The sequence below is a fragment of the Aythya fuligula genome, chromosome 12 (assembly GCF_009819795.1).
Source record: "Aythya fuligula isolate bAytFul2 chromosome 12, bAytFul2.pri, whole genome shotgun sequence".
Lineage (NCBI taxonomy): Eukaryota > Metazoa > Chordata > Aves > Anseriformes > Anatidae > Aythya > Aythya fuligula.
The window spans coordinates 8,321,027-8,336,564 of NC_045570.1; the positions used below are offsets into that span (position 1 = coordinate 8,321,027).

The 15,538-nt window shown below is 53.5% G+C and overlaps 1 protein-coding gene across 2 annotated transcripts in view; it reads left to right on the forward strand.

The window, feature by feature from the left end:
- The window catches only part of GNAO1 (G protein subunit alpha o1), a 128,704-nt gene extending 113,697 nt beyond the window's left edge, over window positions 1–15,007 (forward strand). Inside the window, exons 7-8 of one of the 2 annotated variants that reach the window (XM_032195915.1) lie at window positions 12,137–12,290; window positions 14,210–15,007. In XM_032195915.1, the coding sequence (XP_032051806.1) occupies window positions 12,137–12,290; window positions 14,210–14,397 (342 nt within the window). In that variant the 3' untranslated portion in view covers window positions 14,398–15,007. Of the gene's footprint in view, window positions 1–3,477; window positions 9,815–12,136; window positions 12,291–14,209 lie in introns of those variants that run through there. The other variant, XM_032195916.1, reaches the window with a different exon arrangement.
- The last annotated feature ends 531 nt before the right edge of the window (window positions 15,008–15,538 follow it).

The window sequence follows — 15,538 nt, forward strand, 5'->3', positions numbered from 1 at the left end:
GTTTTGCTGGTTCAGAACCCATCACTGCCCCCTGTGGGTCCTTGTTGACATAGGATCCGGGTGTGACTCCCGACCACTACCAAAGGGCCACAAGCTCACAGCCAGCAGGTCCCACAGCTTCCTTTCTTCAGCCCAAGCTGTAGAAGTTTTGTCCCATTAGTTTGGGAGACCCCCAGTTTCACTCTCAGTCTTGCTAACATCAAGCATCCGGACACGAAAACTCTTCCATTTAAATGCAAGTTCAAACAAGGTGCTTGATTTCCTTGTGCCACACACACCTCGTAACCCATAGCACAGGCACAGAGGAGCCATGGCAAGCCATGCCCTGAGCCTTGCTGGGGAGAAAGAGGCTGTGATGATGCTTGGAGATCAGAGCCGGGGCTCTGCAACAGGGCAGCGTGCAAGAAGCCCTCGCTCCTGCTGGCTGCCTGGCATCTGACCCGCTAATGATGAGCATACATCACCCATGCGAAGTCTGCAGCTGCACCCCGCTGCTTCCCGCTGCATCGCGCCAGCTTCCACAAACCCTCATTACCATTCCGAGAGAGCATAAAAATAAACTTTTATCGTCATGAATTATTTAAGCTCACCGGAGACATCCAGATGAATCAAGCTGACAGACAGAGAACCAGATCTCTTTGTCAGAAAACGTAGCTGAGAGCCGGGAGTACCAAGAGTGTCACATTTCTGGGCAGGCCAGCAAATTATTAACCAGAGCTTCTTATCACCAAGCACTGGATTTTCCCTACGAATAGGCAGGAGCGATCCACCCTTGCTCCTTCGGGCTGAATGGGAGATGAACGTGGAGCTGAATGACTCTGATTGAGTTCAGAAGAACATCTGTAGGCTTCCTCTCTGGGGAAGGTTTGGAATTTTGGCCGGCTAATTGTCCCCTTGGTCCAGACAGAACCAAAATATTCCTAGCACGTTTGTCTTAAAGATCTAATAATGGAAATTTCAGTCTTTACAGTTCACAATAGTGCCAGTCCCAAATTTCTCTTGGTTGCAGAGGAGGTTGTTGCTTGCCCTCTTTTGGATGGCTTGTAGAGCAGCTGCACACCACCTTCTTTATAGCTGCACTTTTTTATACTGGAAGGTTTTTTCTTATACCCTCTTCCTTTTTTCCCTTTTCCCAATGAAGTGAACCTGCACCTTTCACTCTTTCTTCTTCACATTTTGCGGACCTGATTTTGTTAATCTTTGCTGCAGTCTCCCAGTAACCCTGCACTGAATTAATATTCTTACAAGCTTCGGCTGGTCGAGATACAAGAACAGCAGGGATTGTAGTCTCAGATTTAATTTTTCATCCCTAAATTATTCCAGCTCAAGAGATGAGTTCAGTGTGGGAGGCAGACCCTGGTACATGTGTGGCTACGTTCTCAGCAGAGGAAAACAAACATAAAGCTCTTCAGTACAAGGCTGTGAACCAAAGCAGTCCTCCTCAGTTCTCAGAGTACCCCAAACTTGCATTAAATTCCCTCGAGGTGCCATTCTGTAAGCTGGGACTCATCACAATGACCAGCCCCAGAGCTCTTTTCTCTCTTGTACCACTGCAGAGGGCTGGGCTGGGGCACAGGGGGGGGGTGGAGAAGCATTCCTCTTCAGGAAAATGAGAGCTGAGCTGCAAGCTTATCCCTCAGCCTTTTAAAACGCCCCACAAGATCCCCTCCCGTTCTTCACCAAGGCACTGAAAGTCCTGGTTCTGCTCCAACAGGGAGGTGAGCCAGCGGTGAGGAATGCCTCACCCAGAGGCGCCCAGCAGTCCTGTCACAAGACAGAGATCAGCACGTGCTAACATTAAGCCCAGACTTTAGACCCAGGCAGATCCCTTCAGCTCTCTCCCTCGTGCTTTGCTGACCATGGCTCCTCGGCCACGAAGGAATCAGCCAGGGGAGGCTCGGAGGATGAGGCCCTCAGAAGTCTGCTTCGTACATATCAAAGAGAGCCCACCAAGAAACGCCTGCAGTTGGCCTGGTGACCTGGTGAAAAAGCAGCATTAAGGGCACAGTTGCCCTGGAGCTAAAAAGAAATATTTGATGAAAGCCCATAAATCAAACAGGCGGGCTTCTAACATCAAAAGTCGGTTACACAAAATGCTTTTAATAAAATGAAGTTTCTAATGTCCATTAGTTCTGCTGACAGAGAATTATTAGAAGACTGCATTCACAAATTCGCTCGCTGCGTGCTTGAGCACTGACTGTTTCCATCCCCTTAATTCACCCATGCTTTTAACTAATCCACAATACTAAGCAAAGCAGCAGCAGAATCCAGGGCACATTTTAAACCAAGCTGGCCTTAGTGATTCCCTGCTAGCTCAGAAGGGATCTAAACCCTCAGTTTTTTAAGAGCCCAACTTCCCTTTCATAAAATGCCTCCCGTTTGCATACTGTGTGTGGATCTAGTCCCAAATTCTTTACACCGATCCTCGTGCAACAGCCTGCTCCTGGTATTTTGCTTGTCTTACTTCCAGCATGTTCTCTCCAGCCCCTACCAACGTTTCCCACCACTAAAGCCCCATCGAGGGTCCCTCCAGCTTGGGTCCCTCCGAGGGCCAGGAGAAGTTAAGTTGACCAGGTCTAAGCACGTGCCCTGGGGAGCTGTGTGTGTGTTAGCCAGTGTCGAGTCTGCCCAGATGAAAAAGGATCTTCTCTGTTGTGTAGCCACTCATTTTGTAGCTTTTCAACACAAAACCTGATGGGTAAGAGCTGGGGTTTGGCACAGACACCTACGTACATCAGAACAAGCCACTCTTCGTGGCATGATTTTAGCCACAGCTTTAGCAGAGGGTGCTGCAATCCTGGTTCATGAAAAAAAGGATATTTTGAGTTAGCATTTTTGGTTTTTGTGGGAAAAAAGAAAAAGAAAGAAAAATGCCACATTTCTCTGTAACACAGGTTAGTTCTTTTCAAATCCTTTTCTCTTAGCAGTTCAGGGAAAGGAGGACACGGTTACCATTGCTGTCCCCAATTCGTGGATGTTTTAACTCCTCTTTTCCATTAAAAGCTGACATTTTAATCAAAAAAAAAGTCTAAAAAAGGAAAAAAATTACAACCTTTTCACCAGGTCAAGTACTTACCACATTCCTGGCAGGTTTTTTTAACTCCTTTTTTTTGTCACCATCATGAGGAGTTTATTTTGGGTTTCTCGTCACAGGCTGCCCAAGAGCCTGCCCCCTCTCCCTCACCCATTTCACCTCCATGCGTGACGAACAGCAGCCCTACACAAAGCCAGGGCTGAGATGGCTCAGGTGGAGCCATCCTCTTCCTCACAGCATCAGGCTGTTAGCAGTGCCCGGCCCTGGGACCAGTTCCCTGCACGTGGTGGCAGCTGGATCCCCACAACCCCTGCGAGCCCCCCTCATTCCTACACAGCGTGCTGCTCGTGGTGTCAGCAGCTGCTGACCCTCCCCCTGCAGATGTAGGGCTATGGGACTGCTTTAACCTCCTCTTTTTTCCTTTCCTCTCGGCTCTCTCGCAGGCCCCAACTCTTTCACCGAGGCAGTGGCTTACATCCAGGCTCAGTACGAGAGCAAGAACAAGTCCCCCAACAAGGAGATCTACACGCACATCACCTGCGCCACCGACACCAACAACATCCAGTTCGTCTTCGACGCCGTCACGGATGTCATCATCGCCAACAACCTGCGGGGATGCGGACTCTACTAAAGCCCTCTCCTCCCCTCCTCTCCTCGCAGCCGCCAGGAGCGCCCGCAGCCCCGCGGACAGGTCCTCTCTCTTTCTTCTCCTCCTCCTCGGAAGGCGATGAGGAAGGAGTACGTAAACCCCTCCTTCTGCCCCAGGAAACTCTGCAGCAAGTTCTGCCTCCCCCCAGCCCCGTTTGATTTTGTTTTGGTTTATTTTGGGTGAATTCCCCGCGCTGCCTCTTTCTACTCTTCCGTTCCAGTTCACAGTGCTGTAGAGGGAGCTAATACATTTCCCACAAAGTGCATTTCAACTGCCAAAAACCAGAAATACTCCATTTACAAAAAAAGAAAAACTCAAAGCCTTAAAATATTTGTCAGCAACAGCATAGTTTGGAACCAAAACCTCTTTTTTTTTTTCCCTTGAAATTAAGGGATATTTGTAATTCTCCTTATTTATCTTTTTTCACAATTATTATTTGTTTGAGAAGTACTAGACACGTGATCATTTTGAAGGTACCCTGTGGCTCCAGTTCCCACCCCAGAGCCAGAGGGGGTGCTGAACGCAGCCCCGGCAGCCTGGCTTTGTACATGCTCCCTTTTTTCAGCCAGCTCTTTGAACAAGTGAAACAGCCATACCGAGTTGTGCTGGTGTCTAAGACGGACGCAGTAACAAAACCTACTAAGCATTGCCTAAAAGCATTCATTACCAGTAACAGTTTTACCTCCAGTTTTCCAAAATTAACGTTAAAATCTGCCTAGTGTTCTCAGTAACCCGGATCTTACTCCCGTCCCGCGGAGCTGCTGCATGGAGCGGGCTGGGCTGTAACGAGGATGGTGACCTTGGAGGGCTCTTCCAACCTAGATGATTCCGTGAGGATGCCCGTGGCCAGCAGGTGACGGGGATTTCCCTGTGTGCCATGCAGTTGAGGCAGGATGTGTCCCATTCGGGGCTGCGTGTGCACCACAGTCAGCACCAGGGATGCTCATGGCAAGGCACAGCCCTCGCCGTCCCCGCAAAGCCAGGGTTTGACCTTCACGTACCTAAAATGCAGAGGGGTGATTTTGGAAACCTCACCAGGTTTGGGTGATGGTGGGGTGCGAGGGATCCCTTCGGCTCATGTAAATGCCCCTAGGCCTCCAACCGGAGCCTCCTGGCTGAGCAGAAGCGGGTGGCTCGTGTCACCTCCTCCTTGAGCATCCAGGAAAGGTGGCTCCAGGTTTGGTGCCCCCACCGGGTCACCTCTTTACCCATATCCAAAGCACGAGGGGTGGTTTATTAACGGGGAGGGAAGGCTCAGGGAGCTGATTTGTGCCAAGTGATGGAGCAGGAAGGACAAGTGCAAGGGAGAGAGGAAAGGAAGGAAGGAAAGGCAGGGGGGAAGGTGTGGAAAGGATGAGAGCAGCACCCAGCATGACAGAAGGTGTGGGCACAGAGGGAAGGATGAGCAAGGCTGGGCTGGGGCACGTGTGGCCTGCCATCGCCACAAGCTCCAGGTGAAGTTGGAGGGGGAGCCTGAGAGGTCAGGTGTGACCTCTGGGAACACAGAGGGACCCTTAATAGTCCACCCCAAAAGTGAGACAGCCACCTCCCAGCTCCTTCCCTGCCTCTCGTGGAAGTCCACGAGCGAGAGTCTTTCCAGGACAGCCACGAGTCCAGCTGCCTTCTCCTCAGAGCCCCCACCAGGGCTTGCTTTCAGCTCTCGAGAGGTCTGGGACTCCTCCAGTGCCACATCTGAGCAGGAGAGCGGCTGTTTTCTTGCTGTGCCCAGCCAGGAGAGGCGACGTGAGAGCAGGCCAAAGCAGCACAGCCCAAAGGCGAGGGGCCAGGTGAGCGGGGCTGCGGGAGGCAGGGTGAGGAGCAGGTAGGAAGGGACGGAGGGGACAGGAGCTGGGGGTCTGGTGGGCTCGGTTTGGGGCAGAAGTTGCAGAAGGGAGATGAGGCAGGTTGAGGCAGCAGGGAGGAAGGGAAGATGGGAAGAGAAGCGTTCCCGGGAGGCTGGAGGGGTTTCACCATCCGAGGCTGTGCTCTGCCAGGGACGGTGCTGGCGGGGGTCTGACAGAACCCCAGGATGCAGGGCAGGAGGAAAGCAGGGTGGTGCTCACCCACCTCACCCCATCGCGTGGCTCACAGCTGTGTCAGCACCCCCTTAATTAGCATGTAATTATAGAACTGTTTCACATTGCACAGGGAGGGCTCGCTGCTCCTCTGCTGGATGCTCCCAGCCATAACACCAGGTCTCTGCTCCGGCACAAGCCACCTTTCTCTTCACCATCTCAGCCTTAAATTCCTCTGGCAGAGTCAGAGGAATCTCAGCCTTAAAGTCCTCTGGCAGCCCCCAGCCCCTCCACAGTGCCAGCACGCTGCTGCACAGCCATCAGCCAAAAGGAGCCCTGAACATGAGGCACCTGCACGTAGCTTTGTTTTAGCCCAAGAATTTCAGAGTCGGGGGAAGGATCCTCAAATAAAGGGTTTTCAACACGTGCCCAGTTCTCTCTGGTTCCCTAGGAGGTACCAGCTGCCTGCCCCAGCCTCAGAAAGATTTCTAGGCATGCTGAGCTCTCACCCCCAGACTAAAGCCAAGGGAATGACAGTAAAATGCCACCAGCCTGCTGCTTCTTGCAGGAAGAGGAGCTGAGTGCCTCAACAGGCACTGAATATGAAAGAGAAATATGCAGGACTCAGGTCTGCACAAACTTCCCCTCCGCCCGATGCAGAGCCTTCTTCTTGCACGGCAGCCTGAGGTTATCAAATTAACTCATCGCCATGCTTTGCTTTTCAAGGCAGTGCACAACAGCAGCTGGATGGTGCTCCTGGCATGGAAGGAGGCAGGAAATTAGCTGGAGGGACCCAGGTCGACAGGGAGGCTCCTGGAGCTTGCTCGGGTGATGTTCACCTGCACTGAGCATCAAGATAAGGGCTAGAAAGCTGCACATTAGTTACATTTGATACCTAAAGTACACATTATTGCCAGACCCAGGGTGAAGCTGTGAACAGCAGTGCACTGGTGCCTACACGGGCAGCAGAGCAGCGCTTTAGGAAGCTCCATCAGAATAATTTGATCAGCAGCTCTAGGAGCTGGGAGGCTTTCTATTTCCACCCCTCGCTGTGCGTGACATTTCCTCCGATCCAGCACGTAACAGAAGCTGTCCCCACTAAAGGCAAAACCAAGCCAAAGCTCCAGGAGTTTCCAGCATAAAGCGTGCAGGAATATTTCGGGGAAGAAAATCTGAATTAGCCCCAAACTCTGCTAAATGCAGCTGTGCCACCCGTCCTGCCGGGTGCTCTCACACCCTGCGCTGGGCTGGATTCGGGCACCCCAAAAGGGGACCAGGAGGTGCAAAGCCACCCAGCCCCGGCAGCATCCCCAGGCAGTTGGTTATCATCCCCAGCTGGCACTCCGCAGGGACGCAGGGGAGAAAAAGAGGAGGAAATGTTGACACACTGAGCCTTTTCTTTCATTTTCTTTGGCATATTGTACATCTAAAGCTTCATTTCAGCTGCTGCTGCTGACATTCCCTCCCTCACAGAAGTGTCGTGAGGATTAACTGACAAAGGCTTGAAACGGTGTTTGAAAGATGAAATGCTTTCAGCGTTAAACACTACTATTTTTCCCACTTGATGGCCTTGTATAGGTTTTTTTTTTTTTTGTCTCCAAGAACGCCTGCCAAAGCATTACTCACCGCTGGGTTCCTGCATCCCTCCCAGGCCCTTTCTGACAGATGTGCCTTTCGCAGGCAATTTTTTTGCCCGGTGCTTTTTCTCAGTCCTCAACCCCGGCAGTCCTTGCAGGAATTGCCTAGAGATGTTGCGTGTACCCTTCAGAGCTAATAGGGGAACATGCAAACGGTGCCTGATTTTGGCCTGCCTGCTGGTGGCTCAGTGGATGCAGGTTTTAATGACCCGGTCCAGCAGCAGCATCCACGTGGCACCGCGTTCAGGGCAGCTCTGACAAGTCACGGTGAGCTTCGGGCAGCAGCAGACAGACAGAAACCCTCCTCGTGCTCCATCAGCAACGAGAGGGTCGGGTGTGTGGATACACAGGATGAAAAAATTCCCGTAGGACCCTTATTTAAAAAGCAATTTCAACAGAATAGAGAAACCCCTGGAAGGCAAAGCTTGCAATGAACCCCTAGATGAGGCACTGGGTTGTGCCACCACCTCGCATAGGAGGCAGCAGCAGCGGGGCTTACAGCAATAAATACAGGCCAGGGGAGCACAGCTGCACACACAGCTCCCTATCCCAAAGGCCAGCTTTTTCTTACCATGCTCTGGCTTTCAGGGGTGGCCCAGGGAAGTGCAAGCTCTCTGCAGGTCCATCTGGCCGCCCGTCTGCTAGCGTGGGCACATCCCTGCTGCCACTGCCTCCTGCGGTGCCCCAGCAGCCTCCAAAAGACACTTCCCAGTAATCCCACCTCTATCAGGAGTTTGTGAGAATTCGCTGCTCACCCTCGCCCTGTCTCAGGGCTCTCCTTACTTTCCCAGCAAGGCCCAGGGTCCAGGTGCAGCACAATGTGGGCAAATCCCAGGCTCCAGAGCTGGACCACAGCCTGGACCTCCACGGAGGGGAGGACATCCTCAGAGGACGTCCTCAGGACACACAATTTTGTTTTAAAGGACACTAGAGGTATTAACAAGAGCAGCCTATACTGTACCATGTGCTAAAATACATCCAGTGCCTTTAATTGATCGTGGCATGGAACGGGCTTTGCTTCCAGGCCAGGAGTGGTCCTCAAGAGGTGAGGGTTAGCCCCGTAAGATGTTCTTCTGCCAGAACACCCCAGTTTGCCAGACCCTGCACCACAGCACGTGAGATATTTGTGGCAGAGCTCCTGGGAACGAGGCCGAGCATCAGCTCTGTTAGGTACAAGCAGCTCTGGTACATCCATGTCTTTGTCATGGGCCAGGTTTGGCTTCAGGCTTATGACCAAAAACTCCCCAACCACATCCAAGGAGCCTGAAATACCCATTAGTGGAAGTGTGCAGGTCAGCAGGGACGGTGCAGCACAGCACCACCCCAAACCAGCCAGGAAATGCTCCCTACCCCATCGGGCACAGCCCAGCACAGGCTGCCCAGAAGGGCAGACCGTGGTCTTGCCTCCATTTCCCCTGAGGAAAGAGCAGCCAGAAACACTCCCCAGGAGCCCCGAGACTCGAGTGCAGATGGTAATTTCTGAGCGCCTGCGATGACACAGTGTAATGGATGCTGACAGATAGAGGTACGTGACCTATATAGGAGGCTGTGCTGAGAACGTGGCCATAGAGAGGGACTTCTCCCAGGACTGCTCGTGTCCGAGCCAGCAGCCTGTGGGCTCTGGGGAGATCTTGAACCACACTGCCCCTGGCAGGGCACACGTGCTGGCCCTTGAAGGCCAATGCATCTGCTGGAGGAGGACCAGAGCCTCCCAGCTGGCACCCCACAGCTGGGAGAAGCCAACTCAGGTCCCCTGCTGGGACCTTCTCCCTCTGCTATTTGCAATATTGCACCCCAAAAAAAGTCAGAAGCCACAGCTGCATCACCCACCCTGACAGAGCCTTCATGTCAGTCTCACAACCAAACCCTGGCTGTCCCGTGGCGCTGGCAGGAGGCTCTGCCTCCGAACACCAGGCTCCAGGTGGAGAGAGGAGAGTGCAGCAGGTACCAGCACGAGGTCCTCACCACCCTCTCCCCAGGGCTGTGCCAGCCCCTCTCATTTTCTAGGATCCCCACATCCCCCCAAGCCCTCCCCAGCCCAGCTCCAGGACCGCAGCTCACCCAGGACAGCCTCACCCTCTCCGCCTCACACGCACATCATGTTTAAAGACAAGGCACCACCCCATTAAAACCCCATTTAACACCCTCAGCCCTCTCCCGCCGCCTCCCTTTCCCCTCCCTCCAGCTCAACAAGGGAACAGTGACCGTCACGGTGCCTCGGGGCCGCCCTGCCCGCTGTCCACTCTCCGCCACCGACCTCTTCCCGACGGATCGCCGGGGGCCCCCTCGTGCCGCCCCCCCGCCGAGCCGTTCCTCCTGCATGTTCGATGGCCCAGCCTGTATTAACTGTAATTTTGTACGAAGAGTGACTGTCCGTTGGTTTCATAGAGCGTTAGCGATTGTAATAATTTATTGGCTGTCGGTAATGTATTTATTAGTTACAAAATGTTAATAAAGTGCCAGCTCTTTTCTAGCGTGAGAGGGTTTTATTGTGTCTCCCTTGAGCGTGTGCTGCTTTTTCTCGGCCCTGCTGCTCCGTGCTGTCTGTCACCGTCCTGCGGCACTGCCGAAACCATGGCAGAGCATCTGTCTGTCCATCCAGCCCATGGCAGTTGTCCATCAGCCTCACTCACCTGGCAATAAGGAATTTGAGAAGGATCAGCCCAAAAGGTGAGTGATCGCCTATGTATCTGTGCCACTCGCTACCAAGTACAACAACACCGGGGCATGAGAGCAGCCACCTCCACCCTGACCCCTTCTGCCTTAAAGATCTGACATTTGGCTGTGATCTTTTTGATCTTTTATCTGCTCGAAGCTTGTCTGTGGTGTTTATCTGATCCAAGCACCTGCATGAAAGCCATTTAAGTAAAGCGGGGTGATGTGGGCAGCATGGCTGGTGTCCTTTGCTTGTTGGCAGTGTCCCCGCTTCCCCGAGCTTTCCTCTCATGTCGTGGTTGCAAATTGTTACAAGCAGCAAGTTTTGCATTGCTTTTCCTCCATCAATCAGCACAGCGACAAAAGAGCTATTTCTGGTTCGTTTCAGTAAGTCGTGCTTTCTCCCCATTGCAGTGACACAATACTCGGAGCACCTCTCGGTCCCTTCAAAATAACTCGTGTCAGTTTGCTCTTTTGTGTCTGAACCAAAGGGCTTCCATCACTGGAGGCAAGGAACAGAAAGCACAAATACAAACTTGAAGACAGCAAGGGAAAATTTTCCATCAGCCCAAACATGGGAAGTTAGATGTTATTCCTGTTGACTTCACCAGTTTTCAGTGGTGTAACTTCAGCTGGACCCGGCCTCAGCAGCTCCCGAACCTCCCAGCCTGCAGCCCAGGCAGGATCTCAGGCCAGCTCTGAAGATGACGACCGGCTCAGGGAGAAGGGATTTGCCTTTGCTATTTGTATGAGGGATCCCGTAAGATCTCCCCCGGGATGCCATCCTGCTCAGATATCCAGGGCTCAGAAATTACCAGGGTTATCTTTGCATTGGGGCTTGGATTCCCCCAGGCACAGCTTTTGTTTGTTTCAGCTGCTCCTCCAGCAGCACTCCTTTCTTTAACACGCATTTATGGAACAAAACGGGATGAACAAAGAGCTGAAACCAACTAAAACCCACCCAGCTACTTGCCACCAAAGCCTCAAGACCCAGCGTTTTTTGCTAAGGCCATTCGATCAAGGCAAGAAGAGCCACATCCATCTGCGGTGGTTTTCCTGCTTTCCCATTAAAAAAGTTCCTTAAAAAAAAAAAAGATAACGATCAAATGAGGTCCAGAAGCTTTGGAAAGCGACTACTTGGCATTCACAGCTACTCCTTGCCAAGGAAACAACAGCGTAATCTCAAAGCCTTTCAAGATGAAATCAGACATCTGCTAAATTTTGCATGCAAAAGCTGCAGTCAGAGTGTAGCTAAGAAAATGACTCACTAATAAAACATTCATGGAAAACTCCAAAATGTGTAATTGGGTCATCATTTCATTAGCAAACACGTGTGCTCTCATGAATCCAGGCAAGCCCGAGCCACCCCGGCTGTGCTGGGCGTCCGCGAGCACTGCAGTGCCTGCGGCCTCTCCTGGATTTTGCCGTGGAGCAGCTGGGCATGGCTTCATGCTAATTTCCAGAGTAAGTTAATGATGGAGGTGGATCTGAGAGCTGTGCCCTGCCTTCCCTCCCCTCTCACTACCAGCAGTGTGCAGCTGCCCCCAAGCCTGCACCGAGCTGGCGGAGGAGCCTTACCTCACCCCACCTCGCCTCCTTCTCTCCTCTCCCTCTGTCCACTCTGCCTCCTCTCTGCCAACAGCTCCTGTAGCTTGGGGAAAACAGGCTCCAAGTGGAGCTTCGGAAAGGATAATTAAAAATAAAGAAGGTCTTAGCAGTTGCCTCCACGTCCCTGCTAAGGCTCCTCCATGACGCAGCCCATACACACCCTGCTGGGCTCCTTGGTGCCCCCCAGCCTCCACCACGGTGTCTGTGGAGGTGGAAGGCCTCACAAGGGGCAGAAGGGCCCAGCAGGGACAGGACATCTCTTTAAAGGGATGAGTGAATGATTTTCTTCCCCCCACTAACCTGAAACCCCAGCACCTGCCCCTGCTGGAGCAGCCGGCAGGGAGGCCCAGCACAGGCCGCGGCCTCCACACCTGGCCTCCCCTTCCCATGCCCCCAGCTCAACCCAGCCCTGTCTCACTGAGGTTTTGCTTTCTAACCATTTCAGTGCAGTGGAAGAAGAAGTCCTCCTCTCCTCTAACTCTTTCTCTCTCTTTGCCTTTCTCTCCTCTCTCTCCTCCCCGCGTGCTCCCTGCTGCAGAACCGCATGCACGAATCTCTCATGCTCTTCGACTCCATCTGTAACAACAAATTCTTCATTGATACCTCCATCATTCTCTTCCTCAACAAGAAAGACCTATTTGCCGAGAAGATCAAGAAGTCTCCTCTGACCATCTGCTTCCCCGAATACACAGGTACATGCCGGGGCCGCGCCGCACCACGGGGTGTGGGGGGACGGGGGCACCCATCGCCTTCACAGGGCAGCGATCGCACTGCCCACCTCCAATCCATGGGATGGCCCCAGCACCCCAAGGGGCACCTCTTGGGGTTGAGCCATGGCTTGTGCTTGGGGAATTATTGTGGCAAGAGCACAAGAGCAGCCATCAGGGCAGAGAGCTCCTGGTGCATCCCCAGAGGAACAGCAGCTCTCTGGAGCACAACCCCTGCGGTCCCACCAAGGGGAGTGAGAAAAGCAAGAAAAGCCAGCAAAGGGAAAGCACTGGGCATGGAAGGAGAGGAAAACCAAGGCCACGAGACCCACCAGAGGACGCTCAGCCTTCCCTAGGGTTTGCTGACTGTGCCTGGAGCATGACTGCAGGAGCGGAGACGAGAGGGCCTTGAAGATGGGGCTCCCGCCTGTGTCCCCTCACACGGGGCACACCACTGGAAGGGAGGAGCCCTGTCACAACAGAAATGGGTGAAATCACTCGGGAATTATACCAGCTTGTGAGTGAAACCAACTCAGCTCGGAGGAAACGGAATCAAGACAGTGCTGTAGAAAGAAACCCACTCTGATAGTTTTGTTTTTTTTCCGACCCTCACCCCACCTGATGTCAGCAGCTTCGCCCAGCACCCAGGGGCTGGCCCCGGCCCCCAGCAGCACAAGGCACCAGCATCCCCTGGAGGCTTTACAGCACCACCAGCATGCAGCAGCTTTTCCCCTTCCCAGGCCACGTGCTGGGATGTCCAAAGCCACCCGGGAGCTTTTCGGCACCTCCCAGCTCCTGCTGCCCTAATGGGGGCAGCCTGATGGCACCCGGTCACCTCCCCACGCCTTCAGCCCCCACCTGCACCAGGAAGGAGGGGAAGCATCGAGATGGAAAAGGAAAGTAAATCTCCAGATAATAGCTGCTCTTCCAAAGGCGATTTCAGGGGCATAATTCAGGCTTTGTGGCTCTCCGTGAGGGGCCGGGCGCAGCCACTCTCACTGCCGTAAGCAGCTTAATGCAATAATGCACATTTTTGGACTCAGCTGCCCCCCACCTCCAGCTCACAATGCTGGAGCAAAACTCCCCAAGGGGGCCAAGCCAACAGACAGTGACACATCCCCAAGGGGCTCCAGCCCCACCGGCTGCCCCTCACCTGTCCCAAACTCCTGGATCAAGCTCCTGTTCAGCCCCAGCTTCCCCCTGAGGGCACCCATGGGTGATGCTGAAGAGGGCACCCAGTGCTCCCAGGCCCTGCCTGCCTGACCGGGGGGCATGTGGCCCCCCGGCCTTTCACCCCTGTGCACTGTGGGATGTGCTGCGGGGACTTACCCTGGGGCCAAGATGAGCATCCCTCAGGGACCACCGAGCATCCCTCCAGCCCAGGCAGGGGCAGCTGGGGGCTGCCTGCCTTCACCGGGGGGAAATAGAGGAGCGGGGTGGGGAGGGCAAAGCAGCGACACCTGGGGAGGGAGGTGGGGAGGCAGAGCCCAGGTGCTCGTGATTTGGGGGAAAAAGAAAGGGAAAAGGGGGAAAAATGGGGAAATGTGGGAGGAAAAGGGGTAGATTGTGGGGGAAATAGGGGAAAATTTTGGGAAAGGGGAGGGATAAGGGGAAAGGGTAACCCCTGCTCCCAGCTTGTGGTGGCAGCACCATGGGTGTTGTGCCTGCTTGTGCCAGGGGGGCTCGGTGTGGTGCCCCTCAGATGCTGGGGAGCAAGGCTGAGACCCAGGGCCACACTGATGGGCTGCTGGAAGAAAATCTCACCTGGGTTAAAAAAAAAAAAAAAGGACTAAAAGGGGTTTTGCCTGCTCTTTTCGAGACAAAATACTTTTCCAGCAGCGTGGCAGGGGGGTGGCGGTGCCTGTCCCTGACGCCCCCTGCGCTGTCCCCCCCTGTGCCCGCAGGTCCCAACACCTACGAGGACGCGGCTGCCTACATCCAAGCACAATTCGAGAGCAAAAACCGCTCGCCCAACAAGGAGATTTACTGCCACATGACGTGCGCCACGGACACGAACAACATCCAGGTGGTCTTCGACGCCGTCACCGACATCATCATCGCCAACAACCTGCGGGGCTGCGGCTTGTACTGAGCCCCCGCGGCCGCGGCGGCGCGGGGAGAGGGGCGAAGCAGAAGAGAAGCGACGCGGCCACGCGCACGCACACACACACACACACACACTTACACACACCAAGCGAAACGAAAGAAACAACCAAACCGAACGAGAGGAAAAAAAAAAAGAAAAAATAATAAAATTAAAAAAAAAAAATCGTAATCATAATCATGCAAGTTGGTAAATAAAAAGGCATAAGGAAAATTATATATATACGTATATATATATATAAAAAAAACAAATCCACGACCACCTTTTTAGTTTGTCTCGAAGAGCTGCGGGCAGAAGGGGGGTCCCTGGCCTCAGCTGGGGGCGCCCCGGGGGTTTTGGGGCACCTCCAGCTCTGGCCACCCCCCGGTGGGGCTGGGGCCGGATCCTGCCCGCGGCCCCGTGCCGGTGCTCTCGGGGGGGAGCATCTCCTCCCGGCGCGTCTTTGAGCGGGTTTGGGTTATTTTCGGTAGTTTTGGTTCGTTTGTTTGTTTTTTTCTCTTTTTTGACTTCTTCTTCTTACGATGAACCGGTTTTATTTCCAGTGCCCCGCGGCCAGGGTCAGCCGCTGCGGCGGGAAGCTCAAGGATGTTATTTTTAATAAAAAAAAAAGAAAAAAAAAAAAAAGAGGGAAATAGGATAAAAAGAAAAAAGAAAAAAAAAAAAAGAAAAAAAAGAACTCCCTCCTCGCCGTGCGTCCTAGCTAAAAAGGGAAACAAACAAACAAAAGATCTTTTCCCATTTCCCTTTTCCCGGCTGTTTTGGGCAGAAAGCGCGGCGGCGCATCCTCCGTGCGGGCAGGGACGAGCTGGCGTTCGCTCCCCTCTTTTGGGGCTTTTTGGTTTCGTTTCGTTTTTTAAATTTTCCACCTCACTTTAGGTAAATCCCTCCCCAGCCGGGAGCCAGGGGTGCGGCCGGCGGCGCTCTCCATTCCGGGGTTTTTTCCCCCATTTTTTCCATCCCCTCCTGGCTCCGGCGCCTCGTTCAGCCTCCGGCCCGTATCCAGAAGCACAGCCCTGCCCGGCCTCCACCTCCGCTCCCAAAAACCCCGTGTTTCACACCAGACCAGCTTCCGCGTCTTTATTTTCCCATTCGGGGTTGATTTGGGGGCTTCGGGGAGGGGTTATACATA